At 40.5% G+C, this 20629-nt stretch overlaps 1 protein-coding gene across 1 annotated transcript in view; it reads left to right on the top strand.

Moving 5' to 3' along the window:
• The window catches only part of KLB (klotho beta), a 33158-nt gene extending 16942 nt beyond the window's left edge, over nucleotides 1-16216 (top strand). Inside the window, 4 exon segments of the mRNA XM_007098872.3 lie at nucleotides 3599-4109; nucleotides 6325-6593; nucleotides 12142-13285; nucleotides 15788-16216. Of these exon segments, the coding sequence (XP_007098934.2) occupies nucleotides 3599-4109; nucleotides 6325-6593; nucleotides 12142-13285; nucleotides 15788-16152 (2289 nt within the window). The 3' untranslated portion in view covers nucleotides 16153-16216.
• Nucleotides 16217-20629: the final 4413 nt, after the last annotated feature.

Genomic DNA, 20629 nt, shown 5'->3' with positions numbered 1-20629 from the left:
CACTATGTTGGAGCAATACTTTTTACCTTGTTACTTGCCAAACAGGATCAAGTTATAACCATAAGTACCACACAAAGAACCTCCCCCACATTCTCCACATGAGAATGGAGAGGCTGTCTTCAGTCCTGAGCAAAGATAACCCTGGATACCTTGATAGCCTATGCAAATAGCAGCAAAGGTGAAAGAGACACTGGGGAATACGAAGGTCACCTTGGGGCATGACAACACGTGTGTGTGTGTGTGTGTGTGTGTGTGTGTATCTCCAGAAAACTTGCTTGGAAGGGAGTTGCCAATGTACGTGTCTGTTGTCTTCTAAGCTGTTCTATTTCTCATTAAAATGCTGATACAACCAAGATTTTATCACAGCTTAGGTCATCTTTCATATAATCACTGAAATCTGCAATAGAACATCTCTATCTTAAAGAAATTCCCCTCTCCTTTTTTTGCTCCCATTAGGACTGTTTTAATGAATGTATACTGATTCCATCTCACTCTTCCTCTAGTGTCTGATAACATCATATTTGCAAGGCAGTTAGTTTATGACTTGGAATCTTACATGTTCAGGGCTTTACACATCACAGGTGCACAACAGCCCTGAAGAGATGTACTGATGATCACTGCGGCTTTTGTGAATGAAACTACTGAGGATACCGAGGGATTAAGTGACAGATCAGAATAAAGCAAAGAATGCTTCCTTTCCACTCATGCATGATTGCTTTCATATCGAATCAGAAAAAAACAAAAAACAGTTTTCAAGTCTTTCTGTTGTGATTCCAGCCCCAGAAAATCCCAGAAGGAGTGAATAAGACCACTTCAGGTGAAGTCTGTCCCAGGCTCTCCTGTGATTCCTTCCAGGAACCTTCCAGGTTCCAGGTAGGGGAGAAGGCCACAGCCTGAATATTTCTTTAGGAGGAGAGCATTCTTAAGTATCCTTGGGAATGTCTGGGTGCTAAATGATTCCAGGATCTTCCAGTGAAAACTGATCAAGGACAGGTAGAATGGAGGTAATACTTCGAGGCAAATACTCCTTCAGAAAGTCTTTCAAGGAATTATTTAAATTAGCTATTATTGCATAAAGCAAGGAGGCATCAGTTCTAGAATCCTTACCTCTTAGGGTAACACCTATCTTTCCTCATCTTAACACGATTTATGGACCATTTTCAGTGTCCACAGGATCTATTAAGTTCAAACCATTGCTCATATTTGATTGTTTTTGGCTTCTAAAAGGGCATTTCACATAATTCAACCCAATATAAAATACCTCTAATGAGTGAAAGAGAAGCTAAGGAATAAAATGGAAAGTAGATATTGTGGGTTAAAAATAGTAAGGTTTTGTGCACTTGTTTTAGAAACACCCAAACAGAGGAGAAATTGAGACATCTGGGAAGAGACATCAGAAAGCAAGCAAATCAATTGCCCCGGGAAGAGGTGGCTGTCACACAGATAACAGACAATTCTAAGTCTAGCCAGGACACGAAGTGGCCTTGAGCATTAACTGGCCCAGAGTCCTTAATTGTAGTCCTTGACATTTGCTCCTGCTGATATAGCTCATGACTCTTTACCAAGCTTCTAATTACTTTTCCACTTAATGACCTATTTTATGCCATTTTACATGTTTTCTTTCATAAATTCAGTATTTTTAAAAATTTTATTTATTTATTTATTTTATTTTTTAAATTTACATCCAAGTTAGCATATAGTGCAACAATGATTTCAGGGGTAGATTCCTTAATGCCCTTTACCCATTTAGCCCACCCCCCTCCCACTACCCCCCCCCCCCAGTAATCCTCTGTCTGTTCTCCATATTTAAGAGTCTCTTATGTTTTGTCCCCCTCCCTGTCTTTATATTATTTTTGCTTCCCTTCCCTTATATTCATCTGTTCTGTGTCTTAAAGACCTCATATGAATGAAGTCATATATTTGTCTTTCTCTGACTAATTTCGCTTAGCATAACACACTCTAGTTCCATCCACTTTGTTGCAAATGGCAAGATTTCATTCTTTTTGATTGCCGAATAATAATCCATTGTATATATACCACATCTTCCTTATCCATTCATCCATCAATGGACATTTGGGCTCTTTCCATACTTTGGCTATTGTTGATAGTGCTGCTATAAACATGGGGGTGCATGTGTCCCTTCGAAACAGCACACCTGTATCCCTTGGATAAATACCTAGTAGTGCAATTGCTAGGTCGTAGGGTAGTTCTATTTTTAATTTTCATAAATTCAATCTTATTTTCCCAATAATATTATTGGCTCCTGAGGGCACACTCCTGTGCCATACATTTCAGCCTCTCCGGGGGGGACAATCCAGGCATTAAGTAATTGCTAAGTAAGTACCTATTAAACAAGTGGAGGAGCACCTGGGTGGCTCAGTCAGTTGAGCATCTGACTCTTAATTTCTGATCAGGTCATGATCTCACAGTTTGTGAGTTCGAGCCCTGCATTGGGCTCTTGGCTGACTGCGTGGAGCCTGCTTGGGATTCTCTCCCTCTCTCTCCCTCTGCCCCTCCACCACCCCCCGACTCTCAAAATGAATAAATAAACTTAAAAAAAAAACAAAACAAAACAAAACCCAGCCTGGAAACCTATCATGAGGCTCTGTTTTAAGAAAGCTCAACTGGAAATGTAAACTGTGGGAGAAACAATAGTAACAACATGCATCTCTGGGCTGTACCTCCCAGATGCTCTATTCAATGCTACATATTTAATATATACATCAGCACAACATCTAACAGCTTTACAAAGGGTATTATTAGTATTAGTATTGTTATTAACTTCATTTTACAGGTGAGGATACTAAGAGATTTCAGAAAGCTTAAGTGAATTATCTAAAGCCACACAGTAAGTACCTAAACTTCAAGCCCAAGATGGCTGAGCCCAAAGCCCACATTCTTTCCACTGGTTTCCTGTTTTGTATAGTACCTATCACTCTTTAACAGTAACAGTAATAATAATAACTGTTATGTTATATTAATAATATTTTATAAAAGAATAGTTATGAAATAAAACTGTTATATTAATAATAATGTTATAAAAATAATAGTAATTATAATAATGGCTTATGTAGGGGTTACTCTGTGCCAGGCACTCTTCTAAAGTCCTTTACATATATTATTTCATTCAATCCCAACAACAAACCTAGGAGATGGGCTCTATTATTATCCATTTACAGAATTTTGAGAGTGCATTATCTTGGACTTATAAGTTAGGGCTAAAAGGAGATCCTGTAGAACGATGAAAGATCACTTGTCTTTGTCTTTTTATGTAGAGGAAGAAACCCTACAATCCACATAATATCTCATGTGCACCCAGCCCCAAGAGGGCCCACGAAAGGAGTCAGGTAGAGGAGAAGAACGATGGAGCTTGGACCAGAGCTCTCTGCCTGCCCTTGGTAATCCTATAGGAGAGGCTGTAGGTTGGAAGCACAGGAGAAGCAGAGAATAGACTTTAAGATCATCAGGGTTTCCTGACAGTTTTCCCCTACATCACCCTGTGCTGCACTAATTTGTCAATGAAAAGACCTTCTACCAGCCAAGTTACAATCCTTGTGAGTAAGGACAATAAAAATTAATAATATTTTCTTCTTATTAGGCTCATTCTAAAGTTTGGCATAACTACAACGTAAATTTCCGACCACATCAGAAAGGTTGGTTGTCAATCACGTTGGGATCCCATTGGATTGAACCAAACAGATCAGAAGACATGATGGATATACTCAAGTGTCAACAATCCATGGTTTCAGTGCTCGGATGGTTTGCCAATCCTATCCATGGGGATGGAGACTACCCAGAGGTGATGAAAAAGAAGCTGCTCTCCATTCTACCCCTTTTCTCTGAAGCAGAGAAGAGTGAAGTGAGGGGCACAGCTGACTTCTTTGCCTTTTCCTTTGGACCCAACAATTTCAAGCCCCAGAACACCATGGCTAAAATGGGACAAAATGTGTCACTCAATTTAAGAGAAGTGCTGAACTGGATTAAACTGGAATATGGCAACCCCCGAATCTTGATTGCTGAGAATGGCTGGTTCACAGACAGTCATGTGAAAACAGAAGATACCACAGCCATCTACATGATGAAGAATTTCCTCAACCAGGTTCTTCAAGGTTGGTTGTACATTAGCTCAATTTTTAAAACTTTTGAATACTAATCCTTACAGGATACTTAAAGTCATCTTCCAACATATGATTATTGTTGTTGGACTTCCCCATTGTCTAATGTTGATAGAATTTTTAAATGTTACTCTCATGTCCTTTTTTAATAAAATTTTGAGAACAAAATAGTTTTAGACTATAGATACATCCTAAATTGGTAACAAGGTGCTGTATCATTCTTTGTAAAAGAAGGCATGCTATAAGAGATACATCCCAAAGTTTTTTGACAGTAGTAACTTGGTTTAAGATGTTGAAAGCTTTTCTTGAAACTGTGCTGTTTTTATTCTATTACATGACTAAATAGTAAAAAGGCCTGGAGACAAAGAATGAGCCATGAATGGCAAAGCTGAGTAATTTCTATGGCTCCTAGATAGTTCTCTGACCCCTAGTGACCCCTCATACCTTTTCCACTACTCAAGTAGTGATATCTACAGGTGACTATTGAAATAATGGAGCAGAAGATAAGCTCAAATTATGGTGGGTTTGTCCCCTTCAAAATTGGGCTCCATTTCACCCAAATACAAAGAAATTCTTGGGGCACCTGGGTGGCTCAGTCAGTCAAGCATCCGACTTCAGCTCAGGTCATGATGTCACAGCTCGTGGCTTCAAACCCCACATCGGGCTCTGTATTGACAGTTCAGAGCCTGGAGCCTGCTTCAGATTCTGTGTCTCTGTCTCTCTGCCTCTCTCCCAGTCGCTCTCTGTTTTCTCTCTCAAAAATAAATAAACATTAAAAAAAAAAAAGAAATTCTTAGTGGATCTTTCTAAAAGTCTGTAGCTCTCTTTAGAAGTCATAAGCCTAAGGGTGCCTGGTTGGCTCAGTCAGTAGAGTGTGTGACTCTGGATCTCAGGGTCATAAGTTCCAGCGCCACGTTGGGGATAGAGTTAATAAACAAACAAACAAACAAGCAAGAAGTCACAAGCCCAGAGGAAAATCCCAGGTTCTGCAAGAGAGTCTTCAGGGAGGGTCCTCTGGGAGAGCAAGACCTTGTTTCCCCAACCTGTGGGAAGGAGCAGCATGGAACAGAGCCATGCCCAGTCACAGGAATGTGCATATGGGGACCGCCAGAACACAGGACTCTGCCTACAGGGCCTGAGCCAAATACCTACGGTCGGGCAGAAGGGCTATACATTCCCTACATGTTACGATTCCATTTCCCCTGAGGACTGTACGACACCAAAGGGACTAGCACCAGGGCCTACCGAAATATATTTATCTCACTAGAATCTCTTGGCATGGATTTTCCACCTTTTAGGAAAAGAACATCAGTGACAAAAACCCAACAATGCAGAAATGAGGGCTCTTAAGAAAAAAAAAGTTCATGATTGACTTGGGCATTTGTTGCTTTTATTGCTGCTGTTGATTTCCATATTTCATTTTTGCCCAATTCCTAGAAGTTCTTGAATCAGTTTCTTTTATTTATTTTTTTTAATTTTTAAGGGTTTTATGTTTGAGTAATCTCTACACCCACCGTGGGGCTTGAACTCAACAACCCCAAGATCCAGAGTCGCACACTCCACTGACTGATCCAGCCAGATGCTCCTGAATCAGAGTTTTTAAAGCTAGAAACGTCCTGAGAGATCATCTTTTCCCATCTTTTTTAACAAATGAGGAAACTGAGGTCAACAAACTTGCCCCAGAGCACGCTTGCACCTCCTGCCCCTTGGCTGGTCAGTCCTTCTCTTACACCACTGTACTTGTTTTCTTCCTTAGATGCTCATTCACTTATGTTTATTCTCAAAGCTGATTTTTCAGTCCTTAAAGGGTAGCTACTTAGGAGATAGTTTCTCCACAAATGGGAACCAACCCAAGCTTGAAATGCGAAACTCTTGGTCACAAGCAGACATCTGCATTGGTCCCAAAGGGTTCTGGAAATTTCTATGCCTTCTGACACAGATTTGCATACTAAGTCTCAGGAATATTTTAAATTTGATTATTTCACTGTATCTTTCACTTGTTGTGGGTAGGGGGAGGACCATTCTGGATGAAAATAACTGCCACTTTTCCAGTATAAACATAAATTTTCTATTTTCTATAATGAGCCTTTAAATTAGGGGGAAAAGTTGGTTTCACAATATGCTCCTGGCAACATGTCCCCCAGCATACTGTTAGTGAATCATAACCGTGAACCAGAGTGAACATCTCTGCTTTTCTTTCTCTGTGCAGCAATAAGGTTTGATGAAGTACGAGTGTTTGGCTACACTGCCTGGTCTCTCCTGGATGGCTTTGAATGGCAGGATGCTTACACCACTCGCCGAGGATTATTTTATGTGGATTTTAATAGTAAACAAAAAGAAAGAAGGCCTAAGTCTTCGGCACATTACTATAAACAGATCGTACAAGAAAATGGTTTTACCTTAAAAGAGTCCACGCCAGATGTGCAGGGTCAGTTTCCCTGCGACTTTTCCTGGGGTGTCACTGAATCTGTCCTTAAGGTAAGCGGCTACTTACAAATTAACTATGAACTGGTGCAAACAGTACACAGTATTTTATTTCATTTACTCAGTGACAACTATCAGACAATATCAGATATGATTACTTGGAGGTGATGGAGGGGAGTTGCGGAAAGAGGAAGGAAAATGAGGAGAATTGATGCTTACCGAGAGCCTCTCATGTGCCAGAACTTCTCCTTGGTGATGGAGATGAAAAGGCTGCCCTCAAGGAGTATACAGTCTAGAGGGAATTTACAGTTGCTTTTGAAGGAAGCATTGGTCAGTAGTGTCAAAGTTATAAGAAAAAGCTTTTTATAGATTTTGTTTGCCAAAAGCAAATTATTAGTGGCTCTTTATTCAAGTGGTTCCTGTTATCTGATAGATTTGAATAATTTGCCTTATGAGGTCTCTGTATCCCAGTGGAGCCTCTCATGTCTCATTCTTCACCTTCATCAGATTATTTGCTTAAATGCCACCTTCTCAATAAGGCTTTGATCCACTCCAAAAAGCCACTATCTCCTCAATTCCCCTTCTTTTTCTTCTGTGAATCCTATTCATCACTAACATACCACTATGTACTTTACACATTTTTCTTTTTACCCCTAGCTTTATTGAGATACAATTGACATACAACATTGTGTAAGTGTAAGGTGTACAACATGTTGATTTGATACATTTATATATTGCAAAATGCTACCATAACAAAATTCCCATTTCTTTTTGTGGGGAGAACATTTAAGATCTATTCTCTTAGCAACTTTAAAGTATATATAATACAGTGTCATTAGCTACAATCACTATGCTGTACATCAGATCCTCAGAACTTGTTAATATTATCACTGGAAGTTTGTATCCTTTGACCAGTATCTCTCCATTTATCCCACCCCCTAGCCCCTGGTAACTACTTTATGCATTTTTCTAATTTTTTAAATTTTTTTAGTTTATTTATTTATGTTTATTTTTGAGAGAGAGAGAGTGAGCAAGGGAGGGAGGGCAGGAAGAGGGAAACAGAGAACCTGAAGCAGGTTCTAGGCTCTGAGCTGTCAGCACAGAGCCAGATGCAGGGCTTGAACTCACAAACCGTGAGATCATGACCCAAGCTGAAGTCAGACGCTTAACCGACTGAGCCACCAGGAGCCCCTAGTTTATTTTTTTTTTTTTTGAGAGAGAGCATGCACAAGAAGTGGGAGGGCAGAGAGAGAGGATGAGAGAATCCCAAGTAAGCTCCAGGCTGTCAGCACAGAGCCTAATGAGGGGCTCGATCCCATGAACCATGAGATCATGACGTGATCGGAAATTTAGAGTCAGATGCTTAACTGACTGAGCCCCTATACATTTTTCTTATTTATCACGTCTTCCCCCTACTAGAATGCAAGCTTTCTCCACACAAGGGTGGAGATGTTTGAGGCTTTGCTGCCTGCTGTGTGCCTTACTAGGGCAGTGTCAGGTACATGGCCAGTGCTCAATGCAAGGTCAACTTTTAGGGCGAGATGAGACATTAGAGACCTATTCCAAATCCTTCATTTTACGGATTAAGAAAGTGAGACCCATCAGTTCATAACTGAGACTTAAGTGACTTGCCCAAGGTAACAAAAATAGGCAGAACTATAACAGGCAACTCTCAAGCACCCGTATTTGCAATGCTCTTTTCAAAATAATAGCAACTATTTTTTAAACACTTATTATGTGCCAAGCATGTAGCTGTTGTATGTATGCACATTCTATTAAATCTTAAAAACTCTCATTTTACAAGCAAGGAAACTGAGGCTTAGGGAGGTTATGTAACTCATTCAGGTTACAAAGATCTGTTTCATGACACCACGCTATAAGATCTCACAATACCACACTATGGCCTGTATTCTAGAAGCATATGGAAAGACAACAAGATGTACAAGGGATGGGACCAGACAAAATGGCTCAAACCATGAGTGAACAAAGTTCACAGGTCATGAATATCAACCCCTGTTGATACTTAAACATGACTTGGTAAATGCTCAGAGATAATAAAGGGGGGAAAGATATAGAGTAACTTAAATACAGGACTGACTTATCTTCCACTTGTGTCCCCTATGGAGCCAACTACTTACCCAGTTCCTATTTCCTACACATGGCAAAGGCACGCCATCTTTTCCCTACAAATTTCAAATGGGTTTATATTTTCTATAATTCCACACCCGCAAAGAAAGATCCCGAGACAAGAGTTCCTGCCTGCACATGACTCAACCTGTAAGTTTCTGTTTCATCTGAAGACCCACCTATACCCCTGTGATTGACACTGTGAATGTCTACCCCATCTGGGGACCCTACTCCTACTCCTAGGAGCGAAAGTGAGTCACTTAGGTCAGGGGAAAGCAATTCTGGGATCAACCACGTCTGGGTTTCATGCTTACCCCTGGAGCCTGGTAGACATCGATCTTCCTTGAACTTGGACTAAGAATGAGGATAAATTGTTTGCCAAGGAAAATTAGGGTGCTTTTTGAAAAATCAGCCAGAGGATTATGAATAGATGCCAAAAAAACCTAAATGTCCTCTATACGAAGACTGACAAAATGAAAGTAACATTTTAAAAATATTAGTATGCCTACCTACAAATATCCCTATCTTACTTTCCCCCTGCCTCTCCGCATTCTTTTCTTCTCCAACATATTTTTTTAAGTTTGTTTATTTTGAGAGAGAGAGAGAGAGCACGCATAGGGGCGTGGGGAGGGGCAGAGAGAGAATCCCAAGCAGGACCTGCACTGTCAGCCCAGAGCCCATGAACCATGAGACCATGACATGAGCTGAAACCGAGTTGGATGCTCAACTGACTGAGCTACCCAGGCACCCCCTCCTCCAACATTTTGTTCTGAAATATTTCAAACTAGTACAATAAACACCCATATTCCCTTCATCGAAATTGACCAATTGTTAACATTTTGCCACATTTGCTTTATGCTTTATAAAGTGTTTATGTTTGATAAACAAAGTGAAAAGTTTCAGATGTCATTACAATTCACCCCAAAATATATCTATTCAAATGTGTCTCTTAAAAATAAGAACATTCTCCTATATTATTATATTATCATACCCATAAGATTTAATATTGATTCAATATCATCACATTCCATATTCAAATTATCCTAAATCTTCCAAAAATGTCCTTTTTGGTTTAAAAAATGTTTTTGGATCAAGAATACAAACAAGGATGTCATTCATCTTTAGCCTCCTTTAATTCAGAATAATTCCCCCAAGTTCATGGTATTGGCAGTTTTGAAGAGTCAAGACCAATTGATTGTAGAATGTCTCATGTTCTGGTTTTCTTTGATTGTTTCTTTGTTGGATTCAATAAACTTCTGGAATGATACTATGTAGATGAGGTTCAATATATATCACATCAGGAAGCACATGATGTCATTGTCTCATTATGAAAGATGTTAATGTGTGGAAGTAGTAGTTACCAGATTTCTTGATTAAGGTAGCATTTGCCAGATCTCTTAATTGAAAGGTAACTTTTCCATTTGTAATTAGAAAGTAATCTGCTGATGACACTTTGAGACTGTATACATATCCTGCTTCCTAACAATATGTCACTAATGGTCTTAATATTGATTCATAAACTTCACCTGAATTATTACCTTGTAGATTGCAAAATGGCAAATTTTTAATTATATTATTCCTTCAACATATATTGGGTAGTTCTCTTAACTTCAGTGCATTATAATTCATTACTGCCATTGTTTCATTACTCATTTTGATGCTCAAATTATCTCACTCAAAGTAGCCAATAGGACTCCTTCAAACCGCTCCTGTGTCTTTTTGACATTTCCCTTTCAGTTTTTAAGCACATCCTTATTTTTCTGGCATTAGATGTACCAGCATCACCTCATTCTTTTCCTACCCCAGACTGGAAGAAGCCATTCTCCAAGGAGCCCAGGATCCTTTTAGTGGAGAACAGAATTTTAGAAACAAGCTCTTGGGAGCTAGGGTTGAAATCAGGGTTCACCATCTCTAATGAGATCTCTTAGCAGATTAATCACACCCACTTGCTAAAACTAATGCTTTTTGGAGATTTTTAAAAGACACATTCTCATTGGCTCTTGCCTTATTTCAGAGCAAGATTGCTCTTTGTAAACACCTTTTCAATATTGATGCTCTGAGGTTTCAAAACACTGAGACTGTCAATCTAAGCTAGAAGGATTGTACTCAAATAATTATATACACATTTAACTTCATGCTCACATGATCAATGTTCTCTCAGTTTAATGTTCTAGATAACTGGTTGACAGATGGTAAGTGGGCAGTGTTATGGTTTTGTAATTAGGCTATGAAGGATGACACACAAGAAAACAATTAGAGGGAAAATATTTACCAAAGGTTAATTATCATTTTTTTTCTGGGTGCATTTAAACTCAGCTAAAGGAAGAAAAGGTATTTTAACACAAATGAAGAACTTTTATTTTTCCTATTAATTCTGAATTTGGAGATGTTTTTCTTAAGCCTTTTTATTTTTAATTTATACTCAAGGGCCTAGCAGGCAATTATTGCAACCATGGAAAACTAAACCCAAGTCATGACTACCTTAGGTTTATAGATTGCTTTAGAGTTGACAGAGTGCTTTGCCAGAGTCATTGGCTCATTACGGCACATCTGTGGGGTGGGTGACATTGCTCTGTCACTATCCAGAGTTGCCAAGCCCAAGTTTCAAAGAGGGAGAATGAGGACAGGCGTCCAGGACTATCTCCTTGGTGGAGGGGCAGGGTATGACACACCATCAGATCCAAGAGTCAATTTGGGAGTTTCTGGGGGATATTTTCCTGTTTTCCCCAGTCATAATCCAAGTATCTTGCATTAAGAGGGTGTTCAGTATTCTCCTGTTGGATGAATAAATGCCGTGTTCTCATAGACACATGGGTAGGGACAACATAATGATGCATATGTGATATCACCTGGACTTTTCAAATATAAGGTGCTAGAAAATTGCATTCAGTAAATGCAAGGGCCATTCCCTATGCCATCCCACTAGCCTCTTGTAGGAACTATGGCTGGGTTAACCAGCCACCGTTGACTCCAAGTGCCGAACTCAGTGAAATCCTCTACAACTGGAATTTTAACTTTGCCGTCAACTTATGGCAGGGTTTGGAAGGTCCATCTTTCATGATTCCTTTTAACTGAAGGTACCAACCCAAATTTCCCAATGCATTTGAACAGAATCATGAGAGACCCCACTGTATAACTTGAGTTTTTAGGACAAGAAAGGAGTTTCTCAGTATTTTCTGAAAAACAACTTGTTATCCAAGCCAAGCCCTGGGTGTGTTTCTTTCCCTGTTTTCTGGTCTCCCTGGGAGATTTCAAGAGCTAGAAGAGAGGATGATCCATCCAGGCCTCTTCTATGACATCACCAGGAGAACTAAATCAACGTTCAGATCGTTATGAAGAAGCTACATTCTTCGTTTATGTTCTTTGTTGTCAGTGAGAGGCAGAATAAGACCCCCCCCCTTCTTCCTCTTAAACGATGTATGCTAAGAGCCTATCTGCCAGGGTGTGCCTTACTTCGATGTGCTTGTTTTCACAGCCCAAGGCAGTGGCCTCCTCCCCACAGTTCAGCGACCCTCACCTGTATGTGTGGAATGTGACAGGCAACAGACTGTTGCACCGTGTGGAAGGGGTGAGGCTGAAAACACGGCCAGCCCAATGCACAGATTTTGTCAGCATCAAAAGACAACTCGAGATGTTGGCAAGAATGAAGGTCACTCACTACAGGTTTGCTCTGGACTGGCCCTCAATCCTTCCCGCCGGCAACCTGTCCGTGGTTAACCGACAAGCTCTGAGGTACTACAGGTGCGTGGTCAGTGAGGGGCTGAAGCTCAACATCTCCCCAATGGTCACGTTGTACTATCCGACTCACGCCCACCTGGGTCTCCCCACACCCCTGCTGCACAGCGGGGGATGGCTGAACCCATCCACAGTCCAGGCCTTCCAGGACTACGCCGGGCTGTGCTTCCAGGAGCTGGGGGACCTGGTGAGGCTCTGGATCACCATCAACGAGCCCAACAGGCTGAGTGACATCTACAGCCACACTAGTAACGACACCTACCGGGCAGCCCACAACCTGCTGATTGCCCACGCCCTGGTCTGGCACCTCTACGACCAGCGATACAGGTCTGCGCAGCACGGGGCCGTGTCGCTGTCTCTGCACTCGGATTGGGCGGAGCCCGCCAACCCCTACGCCGACTCGCACTGGCAGGCCGCCGAGCGCTTCCTGCAGTTCGAAATCGCCTGGTTCGCAGAACCCCTCTTCAAGACCGGGGACTACCCGCTGGCCATGAGGGAGTACATCGCCTTCAAGAACAGGCAGGGGCTCTCGCGCTCCGCGTTGCCTCGGTTCACCGAGGAGGAGAGGAGGCTGGTCAAGGGCGCCGCGGACTTCTATGCGCTGAACCACTTCACCACCTGGTTCGTGGTGCACGCGCGCCAGAACGGCAGCCGCTACGACGCGGACAGGGACGTCCAGTTTCTGCAGGACATCACCTGCCTGAGCTCGCCCAGCCGCCTGGCTGTCCTGCCCTGGGGGGAGCGCAAGGTGCTGAGGTGGATCCAGAAGAACTATGGAGACGTGGATGTTTACATCACGGCCAATGGCATCGATGACCAGTCTCTGGAGAATGATGAACTCCGAAAATACTACTTAGAGAAGTACATTCAGGAGGCTTTGAAAGGTGAGGCGAGGGGCCATATCAGATACAGTGAAATAGGACATTACCAGCTAATGTGAACCAAAGAATGAGGGGAGAAGGCGCATTAATGACAATGCCAGCTCATTAGGGAAAGTTTGGCAAGGATAGAAAAGCATTTTTTTAAAAATCAAAAACAATGACAACCCATAGGGGCGCCTGGGTGCCTCAGTTGGTTAAACGTCTGACTTTGGCGAGTTCGAGCCCCACATGCAGGACTCCAGAGGAACAGAGAGAGAATCTTAAGCAGACTCCATGCTCAAGCTTGCCACCACCCTGAGATCACCACCTCAGCAGAAATCCAGAGTCTGATGCTCTGGATCAGACAGCCACCCAGGCAGCCCTGTGGGTTTTTCTTTTTTCTTTTTTTTAATACTAAAAAGTAGGTATCTTTGAATACAAACCTGTGTCTTCATTCCTAATTATCTCCCTAAGGACTGCCCACTATGGAATTATTGGGTCAAATGTTATAAAGGCATTTTCTACCCCCCCTCCCCTAGTAAGCTATTTTTTTAATACTGTAAAAAATTTTCCACAATTTTATCTATTTTGATAGGACCAAACAGCAGTGTTTGAGAGTCTTTATCTCCTACTCTTTCCAGCATTTGCTACTATCATTTTTAAATATTAATTTTAAATATTCATAATAGATTTGTTGAAGCAGCAAAAACATCCCAGAAATATGTTTACTGAGCACCGAATATGGGCAGAAACTGTTCTAGGCACCATATCAGCACTCACCAAAATAAAGACTACTGTCCTCATGAAGGCTGTATTTTTGTGGGATGAGAATCGGCAGGTAAGATACAGAGTGTCAGAAGCAAAAAGTTCTATGAGAAAACACAGCAGGAAAGAGGGAAGAGGGTGCCCAGGAGTGGGGTTTAGGAGTGGTTACAATTCTAAAGCGTAGTTAGGGACGTCTTCAAAGACCTGGAGGAACAAGGCAGCAAACCTGTGCAGTTATCTGTGAAGTGTTCCAGGTGAGAGAACAGCAAATGCAAAAATCCCAATGTGGGAGCATGCCTGGCCTGTTTGAGGTTCAGGAAGGTTGAAGAATGAGTAAGGGAGTGAAGCAATCAAAGATGAGGTCAAGGAAGTAGAAGAGGCATTAGTAAACCATCGTTAAGAACTGCAGCTCTTACTGTGAGAGACAGGCTATTTAAGGTTTTAAACAGCAGGGGAACATGATCTAACTCACAGTCTTTAAAAAACACTCTGGCTACTCTTTTTTACAGTGAATACACTATAAAGGAGCAACAACAGAATCAGGGAGGGTTGGAGTCTAAGTAAGAAATAATGGGGGGTTGGATTAGGTTATAGAGTAGAGATAGTGAGAAGTGGCTAGCTTCTGGACTGATTTGGAAGGTAAAGTCATCAGACTTGGATGGAGAGTGTTAGAAGAGTGAAGAATGAAATCTGTTTTGGTTTGAGCAACTAAAGGGTGAGCGGCCATTTACCAGGTCAGGGAGACTGACAACAGGTTTTTGGAGAGTTGTTTGGTGTTGCACAGGTTAAAGTTTGAGACATCTATTAATCAATTAGAGATGTCACATAGGCTAACTGGAGTCTCAGGTTCAGGTCTGGGGCTGAGATACAAACTTGGGAGTTAGGACCAAGAATGGGATTTAGAAACAGTAAGGCTGGATGGTATCACTAAGGGAGCAAGCGTAGAGGACTGAGCCCTGGGACACTTCAATATTCAGACGTCAGAGATGAGAAACCAATGAGTAGGAGCCAGTGCTTTTCACTAGAGGGTGTGCAATCAAGGATATTTTTGCATAAGATACTAAAAGTTATAGCATGTTTATATGGAAATGAACCAATAGTGAGGGGAAATGTGAGAGGAGAACAGATGGAGAGATGTCCTTGAGTAAATCAGAGAATAAACAGTGTATAAGAGTCAGCCTCTTCCAGGAGCATGGACAGGACATCCACAGCAACAGAAGTATGGTAGTAGGTGGATAGATAGGATTGTGGGAGTTTGAAGAATTCTCCTGTGAGTATGTTTTTCAGTAAAATAGGAAGGAAGGTTATCCCTTCAAAGCAAGGACAGAGGTGCTATGTTTGAGGAGGGAGAGGTGTTAAACAGCCAAGCAAGTGACTAGGGGAAACCAAGTATGGTTATTGGGCCGCACCAAGGACGTATTGGAGACCTGAAACCAGCCAAATAGGTAAGACTTTTGTGCTTATGATCAACTGAACAGTGTAAGTCCTTTTCCACCTTCATGGCTCCAATTCATAAATGTGCTTCTGTGCTCTGCTCCCAGTTTTTATATTATGGATCAAAGTTTTACTTCAAATGTTTAAAAACTTAATTACACATATTTTTAAAATTACACATATTTTCACTTTTACCAATCATGAAAGAATGTCAAAAAACCCTTTAAGGACAATCACTACTTTTTTATGGGTATGACTTTATTTCAATGGAAACTAAATTCTTACTTATAGTCCATGTGATTAATGTTCATTTCTGATATTTTTCAGCACAACTGATTGATAAAGTCAAAATCAAAGGCTATTATGCATTCAAACTGACTGAAGAAAAATCTAAACCCAGATTTGGATTCTTCACATCTGAATTCAAAGCTAAATCCTCAGTTCAGCTTTACAACAAACTGATCAGCAACAGTGGCTTCCCTTCTGACATCACTAGTCCTAGATGCAGTCAGACTCCAAGAAACACAGAGTGCATTGTCTGCTTATTTCTTGTGCAAAAGAAACCACTGATATTCTTTGGTTGTTGCTTCTTCTCCACCCTGGTTCTACTTTTATCAATTACTATTTTTCATAAGCGGAAGAGAAAAAAAATTTGGAAAGCAAAGAACTTACAGCACATACCACTAAAATAAGGACACAGAGAGGTCTTAGTGAAACTGATCCTATTTCTGTATGAAAGAAAGTTTAAAAAATTCACTCCGGTTCCATATACTGGTAACTTACAGAAGAATTACCTATATTGTAGAAAGACAATTTGAAATACTAGTGGTAACCAAGTGATGACAATCAAGGTCTCTGTTGTGTGGTTCAAATGAATTTTCCCTTAAGGTGTGGACATCAGTGAATTCAGTTCTTGGATCTGAAGGTAAAGGCTTTACCCAGACAGTAAGCTAGGATTATCTGATACACTGCTTCATGAAGTTTGATGAGCTGTTTTCTATCATTCTTCTCTAAATACCAATAGCTACATTTAACAAATTATATTGAAAAAAGTGCAACTTTGGTTAGACTCCACAACAGAAAATTTAAAACTCTTAACACTGGATAGTCAGTGATTATTCTGTCACTTCTAAGGAGGTGCTTTTCCCCTTTAGAAAACACACGATAGGATTAGTGTTCATTTATCATCAGCTACAGCATAGACTGTTAAGCCCACTGATCCTAGTTTTCAATAGTAATAAGTTACCATTTATAAAATATAGGATTTTGTGGTCTCTCCTTGCACAAGATCCAAGTTTTAAAAAACAAATAACTTCCATAACTCATCTCATGGAAAGGTCACAGGACTAAGATAAAGGACAGCTAGACTCACCGGCCTGCTCAACCTCACAACACTGCAAACTCCTTTAGACAAATTGACAGCATTTTCCTCACTTGATTTTTGTGACGCAACAAACGAGATCTTACATACTTGGGAAAGCTAAACATTCTAAAAAGATGTCAAGTTTTATTATCAAGTCATCAAAGGACCCTATTAGTCTGTAAGACTGGGTTCTCTCCTGAGCTCCACTGTTCTGATACCATGTGAATACAGGGACCTCTCAGAGATGTAGAATGCAGGTGTATTTTGACCTTGCACCTTGCAACTGTGCTTTTTGTGTACATGTTGATGGTTTGAAGGAGTTAAAACTTTTCATTGTACCTTTTGAAGCTGGGATTAAGTAACTTAAATCTGAACCAGGAGTTTGACTTTAAAACTCCATGCTTAAGACTTGTTGTGTATGCTAAACTCGAAATGTAAACCCATTCATACCCATTCATTTCAATCACCACCTGTCCCCCGCTCTCCAGGAACCTGAGTCAAAGCGGAGTTTTTTTGTTCAAAAACGCTTGTTAGGAAATCACCCTAAATTAAGGCAATTGTGATTGTTTTCCAGGTCCACCTATGTCAGAAGCCAAATTTTATATTGAACAGAGGTTCTAATTGAAAATAGCAGTGTTTCAAAGATAACTGTAATGAGAACACAATTGGTCAAATAAATGCACAAGTGATTGATGGGAAATAAATTTGCTTTTCGGCTGGCCAAATTCAAACAGTAAAATTTTTTATTTTTCTTGATCCCTCTGCACCCACTCTTCCACCTTTGGGAATTTTTAGATTATGCTTTTTGTTTTCAAATAATTTTTTTAATTTCTTCTTTGAAAAGTAAGTGGACCTAAGGCTATCCACAATTACAACTGGTTGTTCTAATGTTCACTATGTGTAAAGAATGTCATTTAAAAGAATCACTTGGCTGGTTCCCCCTCCCCTTTGTGCCACATGGCTTCACTGACCCCACAGTTCCAGTGAATATTCTAATTATCAGTTGAACAACTTACCAACTTTTAAACCTCTCTTAACATCCAACATCTTGAAAAAAATGCACATTCAGTATTAGGAACAACAAAGATTTAAGAATTAAATTTAGGTTTTCCTTTCCTGGGGTCTACTTTGTGCTCTTTGATCCAAAAGTACCTTGAAAACTATTTGGCTCTATCGATCTTAGGGTTCATGAGAGTCAGGCTCTGTGCTCAGTGGGGAGCCTGCTTGGGATTCTCGCCTCTCCCATCTTGCTTGGGCCCTCTCTCAAAATAAACATTAAAAAGATACCTTGTATTTATAATCTTCACTACTTCAGGTCTTTACATTTACACCTTAAAACTTGTGTCCTTTTGCATATTTGTTGCCTTGCCATACATAACCACCAACCCCTGCCCCCCCCCAGCCCCAGTCAAGTCCTTAAACCAATGCTTACAGCAGTCCTAACACCTAGGAATCATCTTACAAGTTTTTAAGCCACAATCATATAAGAATCCTTAGATAGGTATTTAATCTAAATCATGACCAATTATACTTTTCAGATTTATCCCAGACTCAAATATTTAAGAATTGTCAAGTTATCATTTGAAACTGCTGGTAGCTTTTGACAAGATCTTCAGAATTTAAGCCTGAGACTTGCTGGGGGGCAGGGGGAATCATCTTAAAATCTAATTAACTTGTGCTAAATTTCGTGCGTGCTAGTAGTTTGTGTATTCAATGTGACAAACTGTCTCTCAAGTCTGGTTTATCTGGAAAATATTACAACATAACCATATTTAAAGATCCTCTGTAGATCTCTTTTGCTTTGTTGGTGGCAATGCAAACTGGTGCAGCCACTCTGGAAAAGTATGGAGGTTCCTCAAAAAACTAAAAATAGAACGACCCTATGACCCAGCAATTGCACTACTAGGCATTTATCCACGGGATACAGATGTGCTGTTTCAAAGGGACACATGCACCCCCATGTTTATAGCAGCACTATCGATAATAGCCAAAGTATGGAAAGAGCCCAAATGTCCATCAATGGATGAATGGATAAAGAAGATGTGGCGTATATATATATACAATGGAGGATTACTCGGCAATCAAAAAGAATGAAATCTTGCCATTTGCAACTACATGGATGGAACTGGAGGGTATCATGCTAAGTGAAATTAGTCAGAGAAACACAAAAATCATGACTTCACTCATATGAGGACTTTATGAGACAAAACAGATGAATATAAGGAAAGGGAAGCAAAAATAATATAAAAACAGGGAGGGGGAAAAACAGAAGAGACTCATAAATATGGAAAACTGAGGGTTACTGGAAGGGTTGTGGGAAGGGGGATGGGCTAAATGGGTAAGGGGCATTAAGGAATCTACTCCTGAAATCATTGTTGCACTATATGCTAATTTGGATGTAAATTTTTAAAAATAAAAAAGATCCTCTGTAAAAAGGTGGTCAGTACATTTTGACTAATTGTTTAATTCTCAATGTAATTTATTTCAAATAAACAGTTTATGCTAACAGCCTGATCAATTTTAAGAACTATAGAATATGAATGGGTCTGGTGTATAATTGGGTTCTGCCTAACACTGCCCCTGCCCATCCTCCCAAGCTGTGTGCATACTGGTGAACCTTCCTCAGAGTTTTGTTTTCTCATTATAAAACGTGGGCACCTAATCCTCAAAGTTGGGAAAGTAACACACAAGTCCTTTTATCTACTGTAGGCACAGAAGACAAGGAAGCCTTCCTGGGGAGAGAACTAGACTTTCCTTTACCAACAAAACAACTTACTAAGTGAAAATCACTTCTTAGCTACAACCAGCCTCCAATTGTTCCCCTGGTCTCACCCCTATAAATCCACTTCACTTTGTGAGAAATTACACTTACTCCCATTGCGGCTACCACTGCCTATACACAGACACTCTCAATATAAACACCTCTATCCCTCTAAAATACAGCCATTCGGAAACTTCTTCCTCAAACTTCAAAGTAAGTTTTAAGATCCTCAGTACCTTCCAAAACATTGCTTTCCAATCCCGTTGGTATTACTGTGTCTGTAACTTTAATCTCCCTGGCAACCTAGATACCATGTACTTAGCAAATAGCAATCTGCCAGGCATTATTATTCCAGGTGCTTGGAATATCCCAGTGAGAAAAGATCCATCTTCACAAAGGTTACATTCTAACAGGAAAAAAAAGTGTACAATCCATAATAAATGCTATGAACAAAAACAAGTGAAGCAGAGGTACGTATAAGATGGAGATGAGGAGTGAGCACAACAGGGTCATCAAGGCAGGCTTCACTGAAAACACTGGATTATAAAAAAAAATTTTTAATGTTTATTTTTCAAGGAGAGACTGTGAGCTGGGGAAGGCAGAGAGAGAGAGAGACAGAGAGGCAAAGAATCCGAAGAAGGCTCCAGGTTCTGAGCTGTCAGCACAGAACCCAATATGGGGCTCTAAATCACAAACCATGAGATCATGACCTGAGCGAAGGTCGGACTCTTAACCAACTGAGCCACCCAGGTGCCCTGAAAACATTTTGACTATAGTCTTGAAGGCTAAGTTGTCACTCCAAAGGGAAAGAACTTCCAGGGGGAAAGACAACTTGAAAATTTTAAGGCAGTGGTACTGAGAAACAGGAAGGTCAGTTCAGCCAGTGTATCAGGTTAAGAGGAAGTTGAACTTGAAAAAAGGATTCTGATTACTGCTGAAAAGATGAGAGGAGCAAAGCTCACCAGTTAAGACTATTATACTAACCTCCCCAAAAATGTACAGGGCTTTTTATTCTCTACATTATAAAAAATTTCAAACTTTATGT

This window comes from Panthera tigris, chromosome B1, assembly GCF_018350195.1.
Source record: "Panthera tigris isolate Pti1 chromosome B1, P.tigris_Pti1_mat1.1, whole genome shotgun sequence".
Taxonomy (NCBI): Eukaryota; Metazoa; Chordata; class Mammalia; order Carnivora; family Felidae; genus Panthera; species Panthera tigris.
Note: the sequence above shows the minus strand (reverse complement) of the source record. Positions and strands in the feature narration are given on the sequence as shown.